The sequence below is a fragment of the Phycodurus eques genome, chromosome 7 (genome assembly GCF_024500275.1).
Source record: "Phycodurus eques isolate BA_2022a chromosome 7, UOR_Pequ_1.1, whole genome shotgun sequence".
In the NCBI taxonomy this organism is placed as follows: Eukaryota; Metazoa; Chordata; class Actinopteri; order Syngnathiformes; family Syngnathidae; genus Phycodurus; species Phycodurus eques.
The window spans coordinates 30,281,456-30,306,961 of record NC_084531.1 but is presented as its reverse complement, the minus strand read 5'-3'; the positions used below and the strand labels follow the sequence as shown (position 1 = coordinate 30,306,961).

The 25,506-nt window shown below is 42.5% G+C and overlaps 1 protein-coding gene and 1 long non-coding RNA gene across 4 annotated transcripts; one reads left to right on the top strand and one right to left on the bottom strand.

Annotated features, from left to right (window-relative positions):
• The first annotated feature begins 1,134 nt into the window (after window positions 1-1,134).
• Window positions 1,135-17,808, top strand: LOC133404728 (uncharacterized). Its single transcript, XR_009768862.1, has 3 exons — window positions 1,135-1,333; window positions 4,102-4,414; window positions 16,975-17,808. It is a non-coding gene; the product is annotated as an uncharacterized LOC133404728 (long non-coding RNA).
• Window positions 2,634-23,598, bottom strand: prx (periaxin). 3 transcript variants are annotated; one of them, XM_061680897.1, is made up of 8 exons: window positions 23,547-23,598; window positions 22,299-22,406; window positions 19,676-19,801; window positions 19,312-19,480; window positions 18,132-18,325; window positions 16,947-17,176; window positions 6,903-16,603; window positions 2,634-4,366 (listed from the first exon to the last, which is right to left on the bottom strand). In XM_061680897.1, the coding sequence occupies exons 3-8, from the start codon at window positions 19,703-19,705 to the stop codon at window positions 4,116-4,118; spliced, it is 10,575 nt and encodes a 3,524-aa protein (XP_061536881.1). In that variant the 5' UTR covers window positions 19,706-19,801; window positions 22,299-22,406; window positions 23,547-23,598; the 3' UTR covers window positions 2,634-4,115. The 3 variants fall into 3 exon arrangements, with proteins under 3 accessions (XP_061536881.1, XP_061536879.1, XP_061536880.1); XM_061680895.1 differs by lacking the exons at window positions 22,299-22,406; window positions 23,547-23,598 and having other exon boundaries at window positions 19,312-19,477; window positions 19,676-19,795; XM_061680896.1 differs by lacking the exons at window positions 22,299-22,406; window positions 23,547-23,598 and having other exon boundaries at window positions 4,350-4,420; window positions 19,676-19,795.
• Between the last annotated feature and the right edge of the window lie 1,908 nt (window positions 23,599-25,506).

Below are 25,506 nucleotides of genomic sequence, written 5' to 3'. Positions count from 1 at the left end.
CGCGTCATCTGCGACACGCGCCGCATGCGAGCAGCCGCATCGTCGCCTCCGCGCACCCGCAAGCCCGAGCCGGCCTCCCCCGCCAGCCACCGGTCGACAGGAGGCGGAGCCCACCGAGCTGTCACTCAAAGGGAGAGAATAAAACAAAGCCCAAAAAGGGTCAAAACGGCGTGAAATGCTTGTCCACCGACAATGAAATATGTGTTCATGTTCGTTCATGAGCAGTGCTGCCGTTCGGCGATGACGTCATTGCGTAAATACGTAAACACGTACACCCTTCGGTAGCTGGAAAAAAAAGAGAGTAAAAGCTGATTTTCGTTTCTTATTGGTATCGTATGGCTGATTTTTTAAAAATATTTCTCTACGGTGTCCTGGAGTGTTCAAATTCGGTTTGTCCACAAAGTGCTTTACGTAGAATTCAGTCATACATAGATCAAATAGAGAATCCCAACATTTTGCAATTAGTATAAGAAAAACACATAATAAGTAAGTAATTTACATTTTTTTGTGAAATATTATAATTTCATTAATTAAAATAATACAATTATAATTTGTAAACAGGTGTTTTGGAACGGTAATTGCTAAGAGTAGTCCAAAACGTTCCTAAATCTAGTAACAATAGCAACAACAACAAAACTAAATTGAAAAAAACCCATCAATAAAACAAAAATAATACAATACAATTAAATATTTATTTTGCATTATTTTTATAATTTAAAATTGACTATATGCAATAAAAAAATACAATAAACATCGGTGATTTTTGGAAAGGTCGTTGCTTCGTTAGTCCAAAACGTTGCTGAATAAAACAACAAAAGAGTTAAATTGGCATCAATGAGGCAAAAGTCCACGGAGCTGTCACTGAAATGAAGACAAATGTGATCGTGATCACAAACGTGTCGAAAGTCACGTATTTCATTCTAAATGAAGGTTTTTTTATAAGTAGTAAACTACAATATGTTTGAATATTAGTTTGAGAGTGCATCAGCGCTTAATTCGCTTTTCTTTGGGCTGTTGATTCGCTACATCCATTGTGCGGCAATCGGTTGGCGGAGCCTTGATTCAGGAACCCTGAAACCGATCACAAAACTGTGATAATTTTTGTCATTTCTTTCTAGATGACTGTTTACGATAAATAAGAGTAAAGTACTCCTGAATATTGGTGAATCAGGTAATCATCAGAGTGTATCCATGCTTAATTTAAAACGCCTTCTCTTCATCTATTGTGCAGCTATCGATTAAGAGTGCCTTGACTCCAGGAGTGGCGGGAAGCCGTGATTGACTCCGGAAGCCGAATTATCGTTCATCTTTCATCATTTTCACCGTTGAAAAGGTATTTCATGGGAAGAACACACTAGAATTCTCATCCTGTGCTGTTAGCCAACTGTGTGTGTTCTGAAATAGATGTGTGCATTGTCTTTTTTTGCTATTTGCTAGCTGTCCTAATGCTAACCATTGGAAGAAATGTTATGTCAGCACATACACGTATGTTCGCATAAATTGCTGTATTTATGTTACAGATAGACCGAAATGTTGTTGTCCCCCCCACCCCCAGGGCCGATACCGGTTATTATAACAGTAACAGTAAATATATAATATGATAACTGATCTTATCGGCCATATGATTTTTTTTTTAAAAAAAAGGTTTGACGCCGATACGCGTCAAAATGGCAAATATCTGTGCCTATAATCGATGTAGCCCTAATTTACGTTGTATGGTTATTGTTTTAAGTATTTCTTACTTCTTTGCAAGGAGTATTCTGTTGTTCTCAAGTGTCTTAAATTCACTCCATTTGAAGCAACATTGACGATGTCATCTATGCAATGATACGGCAGCCATCTTGATCCAGGCATGGTAGAGTTTCCTGGTGTTGTGTGCCGCAGACTGGCTAAGGGTTAGCCAGTTAACAGCCAACCGCTAACCTTAGCTCACGACACCAAATTCTGCACTCTCATTGGCTGACTCTCACGTCACTCCCATTGGCCAGCCGCCACCATTTAAACCCGCACACATTCGAAGTCACAGATACTACAGTGTCAATGGTGAGGATGGTGACTCCAAATGGGAAAAAAACAATACCTGCAATTCACATGCATATTTTGTATTGGTATTGTTTAATAATGCAAAACACATTTTGATCAGATTACTTTAATAGTCGATTGTATAATCGCTGCAATAATCCATTCTAAAAATATTTGGCAGCCCAAGCCGTAGCAAAAAATTGAAACTTGTTGAGAACCATGTCATTATTTGTTTTTTTTTTCTGTAAGGGAAGGGTAATAATCAATTAAACCTGGAAATCGGACATTTGTGAAATACATCTGAGATTTTATATTAAGGCCATATCGCTCAGCCCTAAAAATACATATTAGAAAGAGAAAAAGAGTGCAGTCTGATGGATCTGGTAGGGACTCGCTGCCACGTGTTTAAAAAGGGACAGAATGCAATTCATTTCATTGGCTTCTGGGGCAGATATGATTGGGTGGGTCATATGAATTCTGCCTAGCAACAAGAGCCTGAGGAATTCTGTTAAGCCGCCCCATCTGCTAGATAAGGAAATATTTATTTAACTTTTGTGTTGAATCACAAATGATTTGTGTTGCAGCTTGTTACATTGCCATTGAAATATACATGATGTGTAAATATTTTATTTTATTTATGCAATATCTTCACCAACAATCTTTCCAATGCAGTTGTGACAACACAACATTTAGCACTTACACAAACACGTTCAAACCACAAAAGTCAAACAGCTCGGTGTGTACTTACGTATACTCTATCCAGCATTTGAAAAATTGTAAAATAAAATTAATTTCACCTGCAAAACAGGCACAGCAACCAAAGTAGAAATGTACATGCATATACATTCTCAAATGTCTCGCATAAGAAATGTGATTTTACTGACGTGCTGTAGTGCTGTCAGATGTTTTCTATTTTACAGAATCTAACCTCTTATTTGTACTCTTTATGACAAACTATTTTGTTGTAAAAATGAGAGTGAGGTGTATATACACTATATTGACGCATAAGCTATGCCATTTGTATTTTGTACTGCTGATCTCACGCAAAGTTTGTTGAGTTGATAATTCTGTTCATATAGTATCTATGTGAAGATTTCAAATTTGCAAGATATTGCTTGCTTGAGATGCATGAAAAATAGAAATATGAATTAGAACAGCAGCACGGTTACAGTATCCACACAAACGGCAGAAGAAAAAAACATTTTTTTCCGGCCTGACTGACGAGCTAAAAATACAAAATTTGTCACAATCTCAAAGAAACCTCAAAGACACACAAACCAAAGTGACATACACATTCCCGCTGCTACTCTCGGAAAATATGATAATAATACTAATGAATGAATTACCTCCACAAGGGACATACTTGTATTTACATAATCCTCTGGCAGTACTGTCAAATGTAACTACAACGACAATTAAATTGCTTCACAATAAGTTTTGAAAATAACTCAAACGGCACTAAAACACTTGGAGACGCAGTTACAAAAAAAGAAATGGCACAATTAAAAATGAAAAAGTAAATATATATTACTCTGTTAATAATGCTGAATTTTCATCACATGAATACAGACACTCTTCTACTTCTGAACATTCAATTGACTGACATTCGGATATAGGAACACTTGAGTGTTACTTCCCAGAAATGAAGTTTGAATTTTGTGTAGCACGCCTTCTTTGTGCAGTGAACCTCCGCTACGTTGCGGTGCATTTTTCGCGCAATCGTTTTGATGGTTTTTCACAGTATACAGGCAAGTTCAAATTTAATTCAGTGCAATTTAATTTGATTTATTTAGCGCCAAATCACTTTACAAGGCATTTTACATATGGAGCAGATCTCGAAGCACTGTACTGTATTACAGTATGTATTATTAAACTTGAGTTTAAGTTTTAAGTTTTTAACAAACGAACGATGCGAGAGAGAGAGAGAGCACTGGCACTAAGTAATACATAGTGACAATAGAAAAATTGCAAAATATCGACTTACGAAGGCTCAAAGTTACAAACGGTGTTGTGGAACGTAACTCGTTTGTAATTTGGGGAGTGTCTGCATCTCCCAAAACAAAGACTTTGATTTTGCAGCCCTGTCCGGCTCCTCAGAGATCTGACGGCGGGTGAGCGGTCACCGCCGAGTCGTTCGCTGGCGTCACGGCCGACGTGGCGCGCCGTGTCGTCCTGGTGGTCTTGGTCACCATGGTAACCGAGCCTCCTCCCACCGGTGAGGACACGTCGCTTGCGGTGACGTCGGAAGCGTGCGGGCAGAAGGAGCCCGAGACGTCGGCCTCGCCTCCCAGCTCCCCTCGCCGCTGTGCCCGAGGAGATCCCTCCGGCGTGATCTGGAGGAAGCCTGCCAAGGGGGTGAGGAGGCAAAACGGCGTGTAAGACAGAAGGGAAGGTTAGTCTTTGGAGCAGAGAAAAAAAACAAGACGGGACAGTTAATACAACTGACATTCCAGCGCAACTTCGATGTCTTACAGGCAAGTTCATTTCAAAGAAAGACGCTGCCGTGTATGTCGCCGCTTCGCAACTTGTGAAAATGACCTTTAACTACATTTCTTTTGGCCTTTTTCGGATGTCTTTTGAATCCGATACAGAGATACTCAAATTTTTTTCAGTACATATATGCAAAGGAGTCTTTATCTTTAATTAGGCACTTAACTGTACCTCAGGTTGAGCAGCTAGCCGTTAGTCACCGTATGTCACGGTCCTTCATTATCCGGCACTCGGGTTATTAAAACAAAGTACCGACGTTTAGCTGTCATCTTGGCTCATCTTTTCAACAAAGTGAATGGAGGAGGTGCAGTCCGAAGAAGAAGCATGTGTTCAAGGACAGATCTGGCGGCCAATGAAGATACTGGTTTTTAAAAATGATGTCTTTTCATTTGGTTGTTTAGCTACACTTGGTGAAAGTCAAAGTCCAAATGGTTCTAACGTTGAAGAGAGCTGGATACACGCTTATCGATTTTTAACATCTAAACCATTTTTTCAATGTGAGAGTGTGTGTACTGCGCAATCAGTTGCTGCTCTATTTTTCTCGGGCAACAGCGCGATTGTAGATATTAAACAGTTTTAATATTTGCAATTGTTAGTCCTCATCCTATCCCAAACAGATCAGGGAAGAAAAAAACTCTTCACACACCACACCACAGATGGGGGGACTCGAGTCGAAGGACTTGACTCGTGTCGACTCGAGTTGCCAGTTTTATGACTTGCGACTTGCTTGCCAAACACTTGACCTTGACTTGGTAGCCAAGAGATTTGACTTGAACTAGATCATTTGACAAGTCATCTCGTTTAGAGTTGGAAAGCTGCATTTTAATTGAGACAATTTGCCTTTTTTTTTTTTTTTTAAGTAGGAAATGTTTTAGGGGGTCATTTGTGCCAACTTGGCAACACAGTTTGCGTTGTTGCGCACTTGCCGGTGTGACGTAGCCATCTTCATGAGCGACGATGAAAGGAGCTCCAAAGACAATATAATTTGGATTCAAGGATTATGTTGCGTCACTTGATGGTGTAGTGGTCCACTCGCCTGACTTTGGTGCGGGCAGCGTGGGTTCACTTCACACTCAGTGACGGTGTGAATGTGGGTGCGAACGGTTGTCTGTGCCTATATGTGCACTGCGACTGACCGGCGACCGGTTCGGGCTGTAGTCCGCCTTTTGCCCGAAGTCAGCTGGGATAGGCTCCGGCGCCCTGCGACCCCAACCGCGGTAAGTGGTGTTGAGAATGGATGGATGGATTATGTTGTTAATGAAGTCTGCTAAAAGTGGATGGCAACCTGCATGTTTTGCAACTTGCCCATTAAAGATACAAAAACAACAAAGTCGAACTTCATCCGTCACTACAAAACTCAGAAAAACAGGTAAGCTAATTTAACAGTTCAGCTAGCTGGTCAAACAATATGTTTTATAGACTGGTTTGGGACGATTCAAAATACAAATGCTGTGATTGTGAACATTTTAGTACAGTTTTAGTAACGTGACTAGAGGTGAGACAGTTTGTGATAATTGTCGGAACCTCTCGTTTCGCAAAGTCTCCTTTTCTCTCTTCTCTCTCTCTCTCTCTCTCGCTCTCTCATGCACTCTAGAGCAGAAAGTAGCCCCTAAAATATAGTAACAACCGCTCAATGCAGAAGTGAATTGCCGTTGCTCGTGTTGTGGAGATGAAAAAAAAAAAAGTGGCAGAGACGTTTGCGGGCATGACGAAAGAGCTAAAAGATGCCAGGTGCGTTATAGGTCTGCTGTATTGGATTACTTTGCATTATGATGACGGCGATAAAAACTGTCATTGACAAAAGTGTGTTCCACCATGAATAAATACAGTACAAAATGTGAGTAGCTACGTGTGAATATAATTTTCATACTACTGAACGTGTTTATTGAAGTGTCACTATCAGAATGGCATCTGTTGTATAAACTCTGTGATAAAGCTGTTGCACTACGTTTCTAAAATTGACACCACAGCATATGAAACATAACCTTTAATCTAATTGACAATTGTCAATTGTCCAGAGTCAGTGTTTCTAAATAAATTAACAAACCCGACTGAGTGATTTAATTAAAGTAGAGGACACAGGAGGAATGCAGATTTTACTTTACCGGTACTTTTTCTTTGCAGGTTGGCAAATGTATTAATCCCTTAATTATGAATCTCTTTCATTGCTCACTTGGATCGGGTTGGGGGAATTCGGAGGTTGTCATTGGACATCACATTAATGTTGGACTAAACATCCATATAGGTATATTTTTTTCTGTTACGGTACAGTATCCATACACAAATGTTAAATATCCAAATTATAGTTGTTTGATGTCCATGTACTATTTGACAAAAAGACAAAACAAGACATGACAATAGCTGCGTTCAAGGTGAGAAAGCAGGCTTACCTGTAGAGTGTGGTTTCAGGGTGAATTTGGGGACCTTGAACCAGGGGGGAGACTCTCTCCCTTGGGGTTCTCCTTTGGTATCTCCCTCACTCCAGGTTCGGACCTTTGTCGAGCTGAACTCCATGGTAAAACCAGCTGGCGATCCTGAGCTGTCCCCGTCCAACCTTTCCGTTCTGGAGTGCTGTGAGACAACTTTGTTTGAGGACGACTCAACGAAACCTTCAAATGAAACCTTGCCAGGTTTTATTTGGAGCCCTTTAGGGTCTTCTCCTGAAAATGAAGGTGTGTCTAGTCTGGTTGTCATTTCCAAGTTGGCGTGACCTGCAGGTTTCTTGCCATAAGGAGAAGTGAATTCCACCTTTGGAAGTTTGACTTTTGGACTCGCTGCTGCTCCCTTGTGAGGACTTGAATCTTTTTCAAAGTGGAACCTTGAACTTGGACCTTCCGGCTTGACCGTGAGGTCAGCTGACCTTAATGAACTCGCACACGCTGACATTCCAGGTGTGTCAACAGATGTTTCTATGGACTTTGTTTGGAGTGTTGGAATCTTTACCTTGGCATCACCTGTATTTAGAGTCACATCGTTGGTTTGAGGTGGATTTACTAAAACAAAAACTGCTTTCTTTACTTTGGGGACTTTGGGACCCTCGTATTTGAGCTGCGGGCCACATATCTCCATCCTCCCTTCTGGGGAGGACAGAGAAGGTAGAGGGACACCAAACTTGGGGATTTTTATCTTCTTGCCAAATTTGTCCTCGTCTTCATCCTGTGCTGTGCCAATATCAAAGTCTATGTCTGGAATCCTGGGGACTGTACTTGATGATGACGGGAGGCCACATTCTGCTGAGCCTTGTTTGCTGGTCACACTTACACTTGGTAACGTAACACTTGGCATTTGGACATGAATATTTACCTCTTTGTGTCCGTTGTGACTCGAGGATGTCGGACCGTAGATTCCAGGCTTAATAATCTCAATGTCCTGCTCAACCTTTACACCTCCACCATTTTTCTTTTTTGGCATTCCAATATTGAACTTTGTTCCCTTGACTTTGGGCCCTTTGACTTTGCTGTTGGTTTCTAAATCAGATACTTCCATCTTGGCCTCTCCTCTCCGAAATCGCAAGTCCAGCTCCAGGTCTCCTTTTGGACCCTGGATGTCCAGTCTTGGCATCTTCAGTTTCACACCTGAATGCTCTCCCTTCACATGCAAACCAACTTTGTCTTTGGGGATGGATATGTCTGTCTTTGATGTTGTCGCTTCCGGTAGGTCAATGTTGGCATGTGGTGTGTTAAAGTCAACTCGTCCATCTCCATGAAGGTCAACATCTGGTGCCTTGGGAATTGAAATGTCTATTGACTGCATTTTGAGTTTAACTTCTGATGCTTCAATCTTTGAAGATTTGCTTTTCGGCATTCTGCTGACTTTTCCTTTCAGTCGGGATAAGTCCAAATCAGGCACCTTGAATTTCGTTCCTTCTCTCTCATAACTGGACTCAAGTGGCACAGCCAGGTCTACTTTGGGCGCAGACACATCAATCACAGGCCTTTTGGGAATTTTCAGGTCTCCCTCATAGGTTCGGATGTCACCCTCTGATACGTCCACCTCTGCTTTGGGGAGAAGAACCTCCATTTCTGGTGTTTTAGTGGCAGGAAGTGATAGCTCAATTGAGGGCATCTTGGCCTTGGCCTGAGCTTCACGGTCACTACTTGGCTTTCCCAAAGTTCCATCTTTTGAAACAAATCCTGGCATGGAGAACTTTGGGAGTTTGATCGTGATATCAGGTGCATGGAAACGACCTTTCCCTTCCACGTCAACATTGGTATCTGGTTTCGGAATGTCAATGCCCCCCTTTTTTAAATTGACATCTAATTCAGGACAAGACACAGACACATCTGCGTCTGTTTTAGATATTCCAAAGGAGGGCTTTTTGAGTTTAGCTTTTTTCCCCTGGTCTTTGCTGTCCAAACCCAACTCCATGGATGGCGCTCTGAGAGAAATGTTACCCTCACAGCTTTGTCCCGATGCCTCCAAATGACCAGCCTTGGACTTTCCACTAAACCTGGGAAGAGTAAAACTGGGGACTTTGAGAGAGACATTAGGCAAATCAAAACTTCCCCCAGAAGAAGGCCTGCTTCCCTCTGCTTTTAGAAGCGCCACTTCCACATCGTCACCTTTTGGTTTGGTGAGGCCAAAGTCAAGATCCACCTTCGGAGCAGAGATGTCAACAGTTGGAAGTTTGACTGTGCCCCGTTTGAGAGAACCTGAACCTGCACTTTCTCCTGTCATTCTAGCCATTGCTGGGATGGTGACTTTTCCACCTTTTACATCAGGACCCTCCAAACTGACATCTACTTCTGGAGATTTAATTTTAGGAAGCGAAACATCAACCGTTGGCATGGTGACTTTTCTACCTTTAATGTCAGGAGATTCAATATCTATCTCTGGACCTTTTGTTTTCATTTTGGGAAGACAAATATCAACAGAGGGCATATGAAACTTCCCTCCTCCTTCAATTCCTATTTCTGCTCCTGCTTTGTCTTTGGGGAATGACACATCGATGTCTGGCATGTCAATCTTCTTTCCCTCAAGGTCTGGACCTTTTATTGTAATACCACCCTCTGGAAGATTTATGTTTGGTAAAGAAACATCCAACGATGGCATTTTGAACTTCCCTCCCTTCATGTCGGAGACTTCGAGTTCAACACCACCCTCAACTTTTCCTTTGGGAAGAGAGACATCGATGTCTGGAACTTGCATTTTTCCTCCCTTGAGTGTTGGACCCTTTAGTTTGACACCACCCTCTGGAAGACTGACTTTTGGTAAAGAAACATCAAGTTTGGGCATTTTAAACCTACCTCCTTTGACATAAGAGCCTTCAATGTTAATGTCTCCCTCAACCTTTGGAAGCAAGACGTCAACGTCTGGAATTTCCATCTTTCCTTTGAGTTCTGGACCTTTTAGTTTGAGGCCACCTTCTGGAAGATTGACTTTTGGTAAAGAAACATCAAATGTTGGCATTTTGAACTTTCCTCCTTTGACATCAGGGACTTCAATATCCAGGTCTCCCTCAGCTTTGGGAATAGAAACATCAACTGTTGGCATGGTAAGTTTTACACCTTTGACGTCAGGGCCTTCAATATTTATTTCTGGGCCTGTTGTTTTCATTTTAGCAAGAGAAATATCAACAGAGGGCATATGAAACTTTCCTCCTCTATCAAGATGCCCTTCAATCCCCGTTTGTCCTTCAAATTTTCCTTTAGGGAGTGACATATCAATGTCTGGCATGTCGATCTTCCCTCCACCGAAATCTGGGCACTTTAATTTGACACCACCCTCTGGAAGATTGACTTTTGGTAAAGAAACATCCAACTTTGGCATTTTGAACTTTCGTCCTTTGACGTCAGAGCCTTCAATGTCAAGATCTCCCTCAACTTTTGTAAGTGAGACATCAATGTCTGGAATTTCCATCTTCCCTCCCTTGAGTTCTGGACCTTTTAGTTTGATTCCCCCTTCTGGAAGATTGACCTTTGGTAAAGAAACATCAAATGTTGGTATTTTGAACTTTCCTCCCTTGACATCAAGGCCTATAAGTTCAACACCACCCTCAGCTTTTCCTTTGGGAAGTGATACATCAATGTCTGGAATTTCCATCTTCCCTCCCTCAAATTCTGGACCTTTTAGTTTGATTCCCCCTTCTGGAAGATTGACTTTTGGTAAAGAAACATCAAATGTTGATATTTTGAACCTTCCTCCCTTTACATCAGCGCCTTTAAGTTCAACACCACCCTCAGCTTTTCTTTTGGGAAGTGAGACATCAATGTCTTGAATTTCCATCTTCCCTGCTTTGAGTTCTGGACCTTTTAGTTTGATTCCCCCCTCTGGAAGATTGACTTTTGGTAAAGACACATCAAATGTTGGTATTTTGAACTTTCCTCCTTTGACTCGAGGGCCGACAACATCAAAATCTCCCTCAGCTTTGGGAAGTGAGACATCAATGTCTGGTATTTCCATCTTTCCTCCCTTGAGTTCTTGACCTTTTAGTTTAAGACCCCCCCCCGGAAGACTGACTTTTAGTATGGAAACATCAACCGTTGGTTCTGTGACTTTTCCGCCTTTACCATCAGGGCCTTCAATATTTATCTCTGGACCTTTTGTTTTTATTTTAGGAATATAAATATCAACAGAGGGCATATGGAACTTTCCTCCTTTACTTAAATGTCCTTCAATTCCCATTTCTCCTTCTACTTTTCCTTTGGGAAGTGCGACATCAACGTCTGTCAAATCAGTCTTCCTTCCCCCAAGATCTTGAGCTTTTATTTTAATACCACCCTCTGGAAGTCTGACGTTTGGTAAAGAAACATCCAACGATGGCATTTTGAACTTTCCTCCTTTGAAGTCTGGGCCTTCAAGTTCAACACCACCCTCAACGTTTCCCTTGGGACGAGAGACATCGATGTCTGTAACTTGCATCTTTCCTCCCTTGAGTGTTGGACCTTTAAATTTGACACCACCCTCTGGAAGACTGACTTTTGGGAAAGAAACATCAAGTTTGGGCATTTTAAACCTGCCTCCTTTGACATCAGGGCCTTCACCTCCCTCAACTTTTGGAAGTGAGACGTCAACGTCTAGAATTTCCATCTTTCCTTTGAGTTCTGCACCTTTTAGTTTGACACCACCTTCTGGAAGATTGAGCTTTGGTAAAGAAACATCTAATGTTGGCATTTTGATGTTTCCTCCTTTAACATCAAGGCCTTCAATATCCAGGTCCCCCTCAATTTTGGGAGTAGAAACGTCAACTGTTGGCATGGTGACTTTTGTACCTTTAACGTCAGGACTTTCAATAGTTATCCCTGGACCTTTTATTTTTGATTTAGGAAGAGAAATATCAACAAAGGGCATGTGAAACTTTCCTCCTTTAGCACTATGCCCTTCAATTCCTATTTCTCCTTCTGCTTTTCCTTGAGGAAGCGACATATCAAAGTCTGGCATGTTAATCTTCCCTCCACTGAATTCTGGGTCTCTTATTTTAGCCCCACCCTCTGGAAGATTGACTTTTGGTAAAGAAATATCTAACGTTGGCATTTTGAACTTTCCTCCTTTGACATCAGGGACTTCAATATCCAGGTCTCCCTCAACTTTGGGAAGCAAGACATCGACGTCTGGAATTTCTATCTTTCCTCCCTTGAGCTCTGGGCCTTTTACTTTGACACCACCCTCTGGAAGACTGACTTTTGGTAAAGAAACATCAAATGTTGGCAATTTGAACTTTCCTCCTTTTACGTCAGGGCCTGCAATGTCTATATCTCCCTCAACTTTTCCTTTTGGAAGTGAAATATCCACACTTGGCATTTCAATTTTTCCTTTGAATTTTGGTGCTTCCAAAATGGGATCACCCTTTGGAAGGTTGACTTTTGGTAAGGAAACATCCAATGATGGAATTTTTAACTTTCCTCCTTTGACATCAGGGCCCTGAAGATCAACACCATCCTCAACTTTTCCTTTGGGAAGTGAGATACTGATGTCTGGAATTCCCATGTTTCTTCCCTTGAGCCCTGGGCCTTTTACTTTGACACCACCCTCTGGAAGACTAACCTTTGGTAAAGAAACATTAAATGTTGGCATTTTGAACTTTGCTCCTTTGACATCAGGGCCTCCAAGATCCAGGTCTCCTTCAACTTTGGGAAGAGAAACATCCACAGTTGGGATGGTGACTTTTCCACCTTTAATGTCAGGCGTTTCAATATTTATCTCTGGACCTTTTGTTTTCATTTTAGGAAGCAAAATATCAACAGAGGGCATATGAAACTTTCCTCCTTTGGTCATTTCTCCTCCCGCTTTTCCTTTAGGGAGTGAAATATCTAAGTCTGGCATCTCAATCTTCCGTCCCTCAAGTTCTGGACCTTTTAGTTTGACATCGCCTTCTGGAAGGTTTACCTTTGGTAAAGAAACATCAAATTTTGGCATTTTAAACTTTCCTCCTTTAACATTTTGAACTTTGACATGAGGGCCTTCAACATCAAAACCCCCTTCAGTGTTTCCTTTGGGAAGTGAGACGTCAATGTCTGGAATTTCCATCTTTCCTCCCTTTTGTTCTGGACCTTTTAGTTTAACACCACACTCTGGAAGACTGACATTTGGTAAAGAAACATCAAATGTTGGGATTTTGAACGTTCTTCCTTTGACATCAGAGCCTTCAAGATCCAAGTCTCCTTCAACTTTGGGGAGAGAAACATCAACTCTTGGGATGGTGACTTTCCCACCTTTAACATCAGGACGTTCAATATTGATCTCTGGACCTTTTGTTTTCATTTTAGGAAGAGAAAGATCAACAGAGGGCATTTGAAACTTTCCTCCCTTGCCAACATTCCCTTCAATTCCCATTTTTCCTTCTACTTTTCCTTTAGGGAATGAAATATCTACATCTGGCATCTCAATCCCCTGTCCCTCAAGTTCTGGACCTTTTAGTTTGACACCACCCTCTGGAAGATTTACTTTGGGTAAAGAAACATCAAATGTTGGCATTTTGAATTTTCCTCCTTTGATCTCAGGGCCCTCAAGATCAACACCACCCTTAACTTTTCCTTTGGGAAGTGAGACATCAATGTCTGGTATTTCAATCTTTCCACCTTTGAGTTCTGGACCTTTTATTTTACCACCACCCTCTGGAAGATTGACTTTTGGTAGCGAAACATCTATTGTTGGCATTTTAAACTTTCCTCCTTTAATATCAGGGCCTTCAAGATCCTGGTGACCTTCAATTTTGGGAGGGGAAACATCCACAGTTGGGGCGGTAAATCTTCCACCTTTAAATTCAGGACCTTCAATATTGATCTCTGGACCTTTTGTTTTCATTTTAGGAAGAGAAAGATCAACAGAGGGCATATGGAACTTTCCTCCTTTCCCAACATGCCCTTCAAGTCCTAGTTTTCCTTCTGTTTTTCCTTTAGGGAATGAAATATCTAAGTCTGGCATCTCAATCTTCCGTCCCTCAAGTTCTGGACCTTTTAGTTTGACATTGCCCTCTGGAATATTTACTTTTGGTAAAGAAACATCAAATTTTGGTACTTTATATTTTCCTCCTTTGACATCATGGCCTTCAATGTTGAAATCTCCCTCAACCTTTGGAAGTGAGACATTGACGTCTGGAATTTCAATTTTTCCTCCCTTCAGGTCTGTGCCTTTTAATTTGACACCACCCTCTGGAAGATTGACTTTTGGTAAAGAAACATCAAATGTTGGCACTTTGAACTTTCCTCCCTTGACATCAGGGCCTTCAAGATTCAGGTCACCTTCAACTTTTCCTTTTGGAACCGAAATATCCACACATGGCATTTCAGTTTTTCCTTTTATATCTGGTGTTTCCACATTGAGATCAAACTTTTGGATGTTTACTTTTGGTAAGGAAACATCCAACGTTGGCATTTTGAAGTTTCCTCCTTTGACGTCAGGGCCTTCAAGCTCAACACCACCTTCAGATTTTCCTCCCGGAAGTGAGAGATCAACGTCTGGAAATTTCATCTTCCCTCTATTGAGTTGTGGACCTTTTAGTTTGATACCACCCTCTGTAAGATTGACTTTTGGTAAGGAAACAGCTAATGTAGGTATTTTGAACTTTCCTCCTTTGACATTAGGGCCTTCAAGCTCAATGCCACCTTCAAATTGTCCTTTGGGAAGTGAGACATCGATGTCTGGCATTTCCATCTTTCCTCCCTTGAGTTCTGGACCTGTTACTTTAACACCACCCTCTGGAAAATGTACTTTGGGTAAAGAAACATCAAATGTTGGCATTTTGAACTTTCCTCCTTTTATGTCAGGGCCTTCAATGTCAAAATCTGCCTCGGCCTTGGAAGGTGAGACACCGATGTCTACAATTTCCATCTTCCCTCCTTTGAATTCTGGGCCTTTTAGTTTGACACCACCCTCTGGAAGATTGACTTTTGGCAAAGAAACATCAAATGTTGGTATTTTTAACTTTCCTCCTTTTAGATCAGCACCTTCAATGTCAAAATGTCCCTCAACGTTTGGAATTGAGACATCAACGTCTGGAATTTCTACCTTTCCTTTGCGTTCTGGACCTTTTAGTTTGACACCACCCTCTGGAAGACTGCCTTTTGGTAAAGAAACATCAAACGTTGGCATTTTGAACTTTCGTCCTTTGACGTCGGGGCCTTCAACCTCAACGCCACCTTCAAATCTTCCTTTGGAAAGTGAGACATCAAGGTCTGGCAGTTCCATCTTCCCACCCCTGAGTTTTGGATCTTTTAGTTTGACACCCCCCTCTGGAAGATTAACCTTCGGTAAAGAAACATCAAATGTTGGCATTTTGAACTTTCCTCCTTTTATCTCAGGGCCTTCAATGTCAAAATCTGACTCAGCCTTGGAAAGTGAGACACCACTGTCTGCAATTTCCATCTTCCCTCCCTTGAATTCTGGGCCTTTTAGTTTGACACCACCCTCTGGAAGATTGATCTTTGGTAAAGAAACATCAAACGTTGGCATTTTCAACTTTCCTCCTTTGATGTCGGGGCCGTCAAGCTCAACACCACCTTCAAGTTTTCCTTTGTGAATTGAAACATCAATATCTGGCCTTTCCAACTTCCCTCCCATGAGTTCCGGCAGATCCAGGTCCACGTCTTTGCCTTTGAGAAGCATCAGGTCCACACTGGGTAACTTTAATCCTCCTTCAACATCTGGTCGTTTCAGATCAACTTTTTGTAATTGGGATACATTCAAATTCGGTAAGGTGAACTTCCCATCTCCACCCATGTAATGGCTCATGTCTATTCCAACCTCAACGGAAGGAAGACGGAATTTCTCTCCACTTCCTCTACCTTCAGCATCCAGATCAGAGGATTTTATCTTTGGTAAAGAGATATCAAGTGCAGGCATGGACATTTCTGGTCCTTTAAATGTGCCCTCCACCTCATCAGGAATTCTGCCAACATGCAGCTCCACGTCCGGCACAGGACACTCTATTCCAGGCTTCTTCGTTGGTGTCTTTACCTCCATGCCTGATGTTCCTTTGACTTTGGGTAAAGAGATGTCAACAGAAGGCATTTGAATGGATGGAACATTTCCTGAGATGCTTCCTTTGGTGACATGTGCTTCAGGGAGAACAATACCACTTCCTCCTTTCATTTCCACAGTTGGAAAGCCGATGTCTCCTTCTGCTTTGACCTTCATTTTGTCATCATCGATCTCATCCGAATGACGTGAGAGTCTCATTTTGGGAAATTTCAACTTTGGCATTCGCAGTTTTCCATCGCCTTTGCCTGTTTCAATGTCAACGTTTCCCGTAGTGACTTCGGCATCGCTCCCTCTTACTTCAAGTTTCGGAGCTTTTATTTCCACTTTTCCCTTACCTGCTGGTAAAGACGTGTGTGCTTTTCCAGAGGGGAGGGCAAACTTCACATCCGGGGAATTCAACGATACTCCCTCCATCTCCACATCCACGCCTTTCCCAGCAGGGAAACTGAACTCCAAAGATGGCGATGGGATATTTACGTCCGGCTTCTTCAGCTCCACGGATCCCGACTTAGCGTCCTTGCTCTTGGGGAAGTTGATTCCAAACTTGGGGGCTTTTCCTTTGGTTTTTACTTTGGCTCTGGGAATCTCAGCCGGGGACACCTTCACCTTTGCTTCCATTCCTCTGCTTTCCTCTTTTCCTCCATTTTCACCTTTTGTCTTCATCCGAGGAAACCTGAGAAGATATTTTGTCAGGATGAAAACTGGCATGGAAAATAGTGAGGGAAAAAATAACCTGCATTCCTTAGAACATGGGTTAAACTTTTATGTCAACAAACCTCTCTGTACTCACTTTCATATACTGTATTTTTGCAAAAAGTGGGTGGGACGAGTTTATTTATCCAACTACAAGGACCAGGCTTCTATTTGCATTCATTAATATAAAACAATGTGAGTGATATACTTGAATTTATAAGCCTCAAAGATTGAGGCGTATACGTACACAAGAAATATTCCTTTTAAAAAAAAAAAAAAAAAGTCAAAATGATCCCTATGATGTGTAGTACACCTTGACTAACCTGATTTTCCTCTTTGCCTTCACCGCAGTGCCCCCTTCTGCCTCCAGGTGGCCGCTCCGCCCGTGTTTGAACTTGGGGAGGCAAAATTCCACGTCCACATTGCTCATTTCCAGCCGGGGTGGCGTTCCCTCGATCACCAGCTCCTCGCGCCGCTTCTCTTTTAGCCTCTTCAGACCGAAGCGACCGCCTCGCTTCTTCTTCGCCTTGAACGGCTTGATGGCCTTCACGCTCTGAAACGTACGACAAGGTCAGCCACCCTCCTCCATTCTCCACCATTTTCGACTTCTTTTTGTAAATGTCAAACAGCCAAGACAATCTTCCTATGATTTACAAAAGGCAATATATATGATTAAGATTATGAAGCCGGTAATGTGCAGTCACTATACTCCACTGCCAACTTGCTAAGCCGCATGGAGCAAAAAAAAATTGTAAAAAAAAAAAGGTCTGTAAACAGTGCATACTGATGTTACTACAATGATTATAGTGACAATTATGTATAGATTTTTCTTCTTGTCACTCCTTTTCGATGTGCATTTTTATTTTTATGCTACTTATGAATTTTTGTGGTTAATTTTGTTTTCATTTGTTGCAATTGTTTCATTTGCTTTTTCTATTTAGCTGTTTTCTTTTTTGTTTTTATCTTTTTTATTTTAAATGGCACATTGAAATAAACAGATTCAATTCAACACAACACAGTTTTACAAGCCTCTGGACACATGCTAAGTGCTAAGTTGCTAGCTTCCTGTACTCTGAATGCTAAAATAAGATGGCCAGGCATTTAATGTTGTGTTTTTGCTTTTATTTGGTTTTGGGACAAATAACAAACTATATCATATAAAGTTACTTAACTCAGAGCAGAAATCCCGCCTTCATGGTTGGTGTAGCCACGTGATAAGTAGCCACCATCTTTGTGGAATTTTCAACAAAAAAAAACAAACATGAAAAGAGCACTTTAAACGTCTCTAAAATCCTCCAGAGTCCTTCATTAAATTGCTTTAGCAGCATTACCACATTACTGGCACCCTTTCATTGCTCAGTGACTGTCCGTACTAGTTTTTTAACGTTTTAAATGTATATACAGTATTGTCATAGTGGCTTGTTTGTTGTCGTACGTGGCTCCAACTACCGGAGACAAATTCAAACATTTAACAAGTAAAGCGAAGACAAATTCAAATATTTGATTACCATTTTGGCCATCTTGGCCTTGGGGCCTTTGACGTCCACACTGGGCAGGCGGGGCCGCACGCAGACCTCCTCCCCGTGGACAGTCCTCTTGACCAGGAAGCTTACTTTGTAGGGCTCGGCGCACTGGAGGATCTTCAGAGCGTCTTCATAGCGCACGTTGTCGAAGTAGACCTTGGCGCTGAGCAGCTGGTCACCTGCCGTCGAAAAAAGGAGGTCAGCAAGAATTATGTTGGACCCGAGGAATATGAATGCAATCCCTTCTTGGCAATTGATGTTAATGTTTGAAGGAATAGTCTCTCTTTTAAAAAATTTAGTATATTTCTTTACAAAAAAAATAAATAAATACTTTTTCTGGGAATATCCAACTTTTTGAGGAAAACAGCATTTTATTTTTAAGTATACAAGCTTTTTTATGGAAATATCCAACTTTTTTCTGAAAATATTCAACTTTTGGTGGAAATATACACACACATGGTTTGCACATCTGCCTCACAGTTCTGAGGTTGCGGGTTCAAATCTGGCCTCGCCTGTGTGGCGTTTGCATGTTCTCACCGTGCCTGCGTGGCTTTTCTCGGGGTACTCCGGTTTCCAACCACATTCCCAAAAAATGCATGGTAGGGTCATTGAAGACTCTAAATTGTCCGTAGGTGTGAATGTGAGTGTGAATGGTTGTTTTGTTTATGTGTCCTACAATAGGCTGGCGACCAGTTCAGGGTGTACCCCGCTTCTCGCCCGAAGATAGCTGGGATAGGCTCTAGCACGCCCGCGATTTTATTTTTTTTCAAAAAATATACAGTTTTTTGGGAATAATCCGCCTTCTTTCGGAAATACAGTAAACTGTACACATTTTTTGGGAGAAAAACAACTTTTTTTAAATTAAGTTTTAATAAAATATATACATCCAGAAATATCCAACTTTTTTCAGAAACATGACTTCAAACTTTTCCATAAGTATACCACTTTTTGAGGGGAATCATACATTATAAAATGGCTATCAGGAAAGCATTACAAATATCATTTGTTCTAAGATAATTTTGAAATGACAAAGAGTTTTGGGATCATACTTTGCGGCATTATTAGTGTTTAAACTATATATGTATACCAGCTGTCACTGGTGTGTAACTATGTTTAGGGGCGCAAATTGACTGTAATAGGGGGAGTGGCGTGAGCATGCAGGCACCTTGTTGCAGGCTGAGATGTTTGGCGGCCGGCGAGTCTTTGAGGACGTCTTTGATGAAGATGCCTCGCTCTCCGCCGCCGGTCACGCTGTAGCCGCTAGCTCCAGCCTCCGCCTCCGTCTCCACCACAATTTCCACCGGAGGCTCGGCGGCTTCCAGCGTGCTCTGCTCCTCAAATGCAAAATGGATAGGCCTCGTTAGCTCAGCTGGCTAAGCTTGCTAGCGCCAGAGATGGTAACTACTACTTGCATTTGCACTGCATTTGAAAGTACTTCGTCTGACTGCATGTTTTGTATTTTTGGAGATGACTTGAAAGATTCCAGCTCAGTCTGGATTTTTGGAAGTCTGATGGCGATGGGGACTTACTGTCTGCTCGATAGAAGGTTCCCGGTCCATTTCCGGTTGGGTCAGTCGGCAGGTGGACACTCTCAGTTGACTTCTCTTTTGACTCAGCACCTGCTTCAACTCTGCATGGAGCTTCTCCTTTTGCTCCTGCACGCAACACACAAACGTTTTAAAAGGAAAAAAAACAACCTTATACCAGAAATAGGTCTCTTTTTATTTGGAAATAGAGGACTTTTTTCTGAAATATATGTCACTTTTTGAAACACATTTTGGCAACACAGTAAACATGTTTTGGTGGAATTACCGGTACACAACTTCTTTCATAAATATTCCCCTTTTTTTTTTCAAAATTAAATGTAAATAATCCATCCATCCATCCATTTTCTGAGCCGCTTCTCCTCACCAGGGTCGCGGGCGTGCTGGAGCCTATCCCAGCTGTCGTCGGGCAGGAGGCGGGGTACACCCTGAACTGGTTGCCAGCCCATCGCAGGGCACATAGAAACAAACAACCATTCTCACTCACAGTCATGCCTACGGGCAATTTAGAGTCTCCAATTAATGCATGTTTTTGGGATGTGGGAGGAAACCGCTCTAACCAGTCGGCCACCGTGCCGCCAAATGTAAATAATAGAATATTATATATAACATCTAGGTTAATTGAAAACTCTAAATTGCCCATAGGTGTGAATGTGGTTGGGAATGGTTATTTGTCTGTCTGTGCCCTGCGATTGGCTGGCGACTAGTTCAGGGTGTACCCCGCCTCTCACCCGAAGATGGCTGGGATAGGCTCCAGCACCCCCGCGACCCTAGTGAGGAAAAGCGGTACAGAAAATGGATGGATATAACGTCTAAAACATAATGAAAACTTTTGGGGGAAATTTTAGACTCAAATACAACCCCAATTCCCCTGAAGTTGGGACATTGTGTTAAACCTAAATAAAAACAGAATATAATGACTTGCAAATCATCTTCAACCTATATTTAATTGAATACACTACAAAGACAAGATATTTAATGTTCAAAGCGGATAAACTTTATTCTTTTTAGCAAATAACCATGAACTTCGAATTTTACGGCTGCAACACGTTCCAAAAAAGCTGGGACAGGCTCATGTTTACCACTGTGTTACATCACCTTTTCTTTCGAACAACATTCAATAAACGTTTGGGAACTGAGGACACGAATTGTTGAAGCTTTGTAGGTGCAATTCTTTGCCATTCTTGCTCGATGTACAGCTTCAGCTGTCCAACAGTCCGGGGTCTCCCTTGTCGTATTTTACGCTTCATAACGCGCCACGCATTTTCAATGGGAGACTGCAGGCAGGCCATTCTAGTACCCGCACTCTTTTACTACGAAGTCGCGCTGTTGTAACACGTGCAGAATGTGGTGTGGCATAGTCTTGCTGAAATAAGCAGGGGCGTCCGTAAAAAAGACGTTGCTTGGATGGCAGCATATGTTTCTCCAAAACCTGTATGTACCTGCATGTTACCCATGCCATTGGCACTAACACAGCCCCATACCATCACAGATGCTGGCTTTTGAACTTTACGTCCATAACGGTCCGGATGGTTCTTTTCCTCTTTGGCCCGGAGGACACGACGTCCACAATTTGAAATGTGGACTCGTCGGACCACAGAACACTTTTCCACTTTGCATCGCTCCATCTTAGTTGAGCTCGGGTCCAGAGAAGCCGGCGGCGTTTCTGGATGTTGTTCATAAATGGCTTTTGCTTTGCATAGTAGAGTTTCAAGTTGCACTTACGGAGGTAGCGCCGAACTGTATTTACTGACATTGGTTTTCTGAAGTGTTCCTGAGCCCACGCGGTGATATCCTTTACACAATGTCGGTTTTTGACGCAGTGCCGCCTGAGGGATCGAAGGTCACGGCCATTCAATGTCGGTTTTCGGCCTTGCCGCTTACATGCAGTGATTTCTCCAGATTCTCTGAACCTTTTGATGATGTTATGGACCGTAGATGATGAAATCCCTAAATTCCTTGCAATTGTACGTTGAGGAACATTGTCCTTAAACTGTCCAAAGAGGCGACCCTCGCCCCATCTTTGCTTGCGAATGACTGAGCAATTCAGGGAAGCTCCTTTTCTAGCCAATCATGGCACCCACCTGTTCCCAATGAGCCTGTTCACCTGTGGGATGTTCCAAACACGTGTTTGATGAGTGTTCCTCAACTTTCTCAGTCTTTTTTGCCACCTGTCCCTGATTTGCAAATCATTGTTTTTTTAACACAACGTCCCAACTTCATTGGAATTGGGGTTGTATATGTGACTTTCAGAAAAGTACGCCATTTTTCAGAAATAGTTGACTATCTTAATGAATTGTCTCGCTTCATGTTGTGCCAAGCAGACAGACACCGTAAGTTCCATTTCTGCTTCTATGCTAATCATCAAAGATGAGCTGCATTATTTGTTGCTGATCCCCTGGTGAAAAGATCGCTGCTGCCATTTCTGCTGACTCCACGCAAATGAAAGCTGTTTATGCGGCCGGACTATTGTGGTCCACAATAGTTTAGTGAACGAGCTGTGAGGATGTGCTGCACTTTTGTCTGTATAGCCTACAGTATGTGACCATACACTGTATGTATGGGATGTTTATATACAGACTACAGTACGTGTGTATTTGCGTCTCACCGCTCTCTCGGGACTGTCGTGTTCCTCTGCAGAGGCGCAGTGGTGAGGGTTGCGTTGTGGGCCAACGGGGGGTCTGCTGGAAGGGGGAGACCGCTTCTTATCTTTCACCTGTGCAGAGCAACAACACGGTTATGGGTCTCAAATATGACAATGTGGGCCAATCAAAAGACAGCATTATTACTGTATCTTGATAAAGGCAGAATGGTTGTATTGCATTGACTCACACTGGATGGTGTACCTAATGGTGTGTTTGTTGAGTTTGTACAGTATGCATGCAATGGGTAGTCACTCTTTGCCGAGGATAAAGAATATATGCCTGTTTAGGCCCGTTGCCATAAACACTATACCGACTTATCCTTTGATAAATAAAGTGGCCATGATTGATTTTTTTGCAGACTTGATAAATTCTCATTTACGTGTGTTTGTTTACATATGTGATCGATAGTCAATCGCGCTGCTTCTTTCCCTCTCCTGTCAGTCACCACGGTCGCCGTGATGGGAGGCGGGATTCACACACGCATATAAAGTATACACACAGACTGTCCGACGCGGACAGCGTTGAAGCGGGTGAAGCAGATGGCAAGAAAGAGTTTTCCGATGGCTGTAGCTGTACAATGACAGAAGGTTGAGTGGCATAAATGGAATTAGTTCGCAAGCCCAATGCCACAGCGGCGATGTGGGAGCATTTTGGATTGAAGCCAGATGAACACAGCCATCCCTTAAACACTAACGAGCCGGTATGTCCAATTTTTATGACGTCGAAACAAAAACTGGCAACACGACGACACTCAAAGTGACAAAATTCATTTGATCCAAGGAATAAACATGTTAAATGTTCAACAATTTAACGTAAAGTGATCTACCCAAATTGCTTGGCTTGGCAGGTTCGTATGTCTCACATTGAAGAGGAGATGCGTTCATCTCCTCTCGTGTACAATTGTACGACTGAGGCAAAATAGTAGCCTTTTAAGCAGCTAATCACCTTTTTGTAAAATAGCTGCTCGAGGGTCGGAAAAGTCACTAACTATACAGTAACAAACAAATTGCTAAATTGTAAATTAGGTCCTCTCTGTGGGCAGCCCTGTTGTTAACTCAAGCAGCGCACATCAGCGAAGACATGCTCTGTACTACAGAAGCTTCTGGAAATAAAATTGTCTTGAGCAGATCATTCAAATTAATTGTACAAATCCATTAAGTCCTAGTAGTCACAGTTCAGCTAGACATTTGCAAAGTCTGCGTTTTGCTTACGGCTTGATCTCTGCTGGCGCTGCAAACATGGCCGTCGTCGTCGTCTCTGTCAGAGTCTGGAAGGGTGACAACAAAGCACATCATGGAAGCAGATTAAACAACGTTGGCGGTATATCACATTTACAATGGTTGTTTTCGGAATGAAGTGTTAAAAACTAAATAAAAAGCCAATGCTAACCATAACGTAAACCGGGACGCACACAACACTGTGGAGTGACCACGTGTTAGAGTGTATTGGAACGCCAACAGTCCTCAACTCATTCACTGTCGTGGACGTTTCTATTTGTCGTCTGGAATCCAACTATTTGCTGCCATCGACGTATATTTTCGTCAAATGTGATTTTTCAACGGGTATGCGTAAAAGAGGGTCTCGTCCAGCTTGTCTGTGAAATACAGCTTTGTAAACAGCTGTGACTGACGAACAGATCCCTGTCGATGGCGGCATTGCATCGCTTTGGATTTGAGATCAGCACAACGTTTGAGTAGAAGATAAAGATTAGGCGGTGACTCTCAGCTTGTCATGTTAATTAGGAGGGACAGAAATGCAAACATGTTAGAAGTCGGACAAGTTTAGGCACCCGACACTCGAACAGTATGGATATGTATAGCATGAACAGATTATGTGTCGCGGTAGGATCCTGAGAAAAGATGTCGCGGTTCATAGAGTGAATGGCAAACGGTATGTAAAAAAGTAACAGACGTTTAGCTCGAGCCATGCAGTTCGTCAGCATTGCTCACGTTGCGTTTCTTAGTTGTATATCCATCAACCATTATCTTCACCGCTTATCCTCACTAGGGTCACGGGCTGCTGGAGCCTATCCCAGCTATCGGGCGGGAGGCGGGGTACACCCTGAACCGGTCGCCAGCCAATCGCAGGGCACATAGAAACAAACAACCATTCGCACTCACATTCACACCTTTAGAGGGCAATTTAGCGTCTTCCATCAACCTCCCATGCATGTTTTTGGGATGTGGGAGGAAAGCGGAGTGCCCAGAGAAAAGCCACCCAGGCACGGGGAGAACATGCAAACTCCATCCACACAGGCGGGGCCGGGGATTGAACCCGGGTCCTCAGAACTGTGAGGCAGATGTGCTAACTAGTCGTCCACCGTGCCGCCTTAGTTGCATATCTGCAAATTAAATTATTTTCCCATCAAAAGCCATTTTTCTATCTTCCTTTTGTTGTTTTATAGTTTGAGGACGAAGAACGAAGATATTAACGTCAAAGTTACATTATTTTTCCACAAAAAGCTAATTTTCTCCGCTTTTTGATCAGAAACCGGGTTTTTTGGGCGAAGAATCTATAAAAAAATATTTCTGTTGAAAGAATCGAGCATACCTCTTTCTTTTGTCAGGTTCGATGCTTCTATTGTCACTGGACTCAATATTCTGTGGGTCTTGAAAAATCAGTCAAAAGGCTCGAAAACGGGTGGCAAAGTGGGGAACTCTGCTTTGAAAATGTCTGGCAGTGAATAAGTGAAAGACATAAGGTCGTCTTGAACGCTGCTCCAGGAACTGGCCAACAACAAGACTACATTTGTGCTACTGTTTTGGTTAGCAACACAGTTCAAATGGGCTCAGTGGTTAACCTGTGTGAACATTTGCGTCTGTGAACGGCTTACTTGTAACACATTTTTTTCCTTGATGGGGGTGAAAAGAAGGGCGTTTATTTGTCTTAAGTGGAATATGCACCCGGCGACTTATTCGGGGCTGGGCGTTTATCGCGACAAGGATCGCTTGTGAGCGCCACAGAATGTGAGTTGTGTCACCTTGCGACCCGCTGGACACTGGACACCTGCTTCCACGCCCCAAACGGACTCGCCACTCCACACACACACACACACACACACACACCCACCCATACACGCAGATGCAGGCACATACATAGCCAGGCTGAGGTCCTTAAAAAGTGATCACATGAAATAACTGGCGGTCCGCAGTGACTGCAAGCCAAGACATT

Coding starts and splice junctions, on each gene's coding strand:
- prx (XM_061680897.1), bottom strand. CDS start 19,705: ATGGACCGGGAACCTTCTATCGAGCAGACA. Junction 19,481..19,675: donor AACCTTCTATCGAGCAGACA/GTAAGTCCCCAT, acceptor TTTGCATTTGAG/GAGCAGAGCACGCTGGAAGC. Junction 17,177..18,131: donor AGGCCAAGATGGCCAAAATG/GTAATCAAATAT, acceptor CGTACGTTTCAG/AGCGTGAAGGCCATCAAGCC.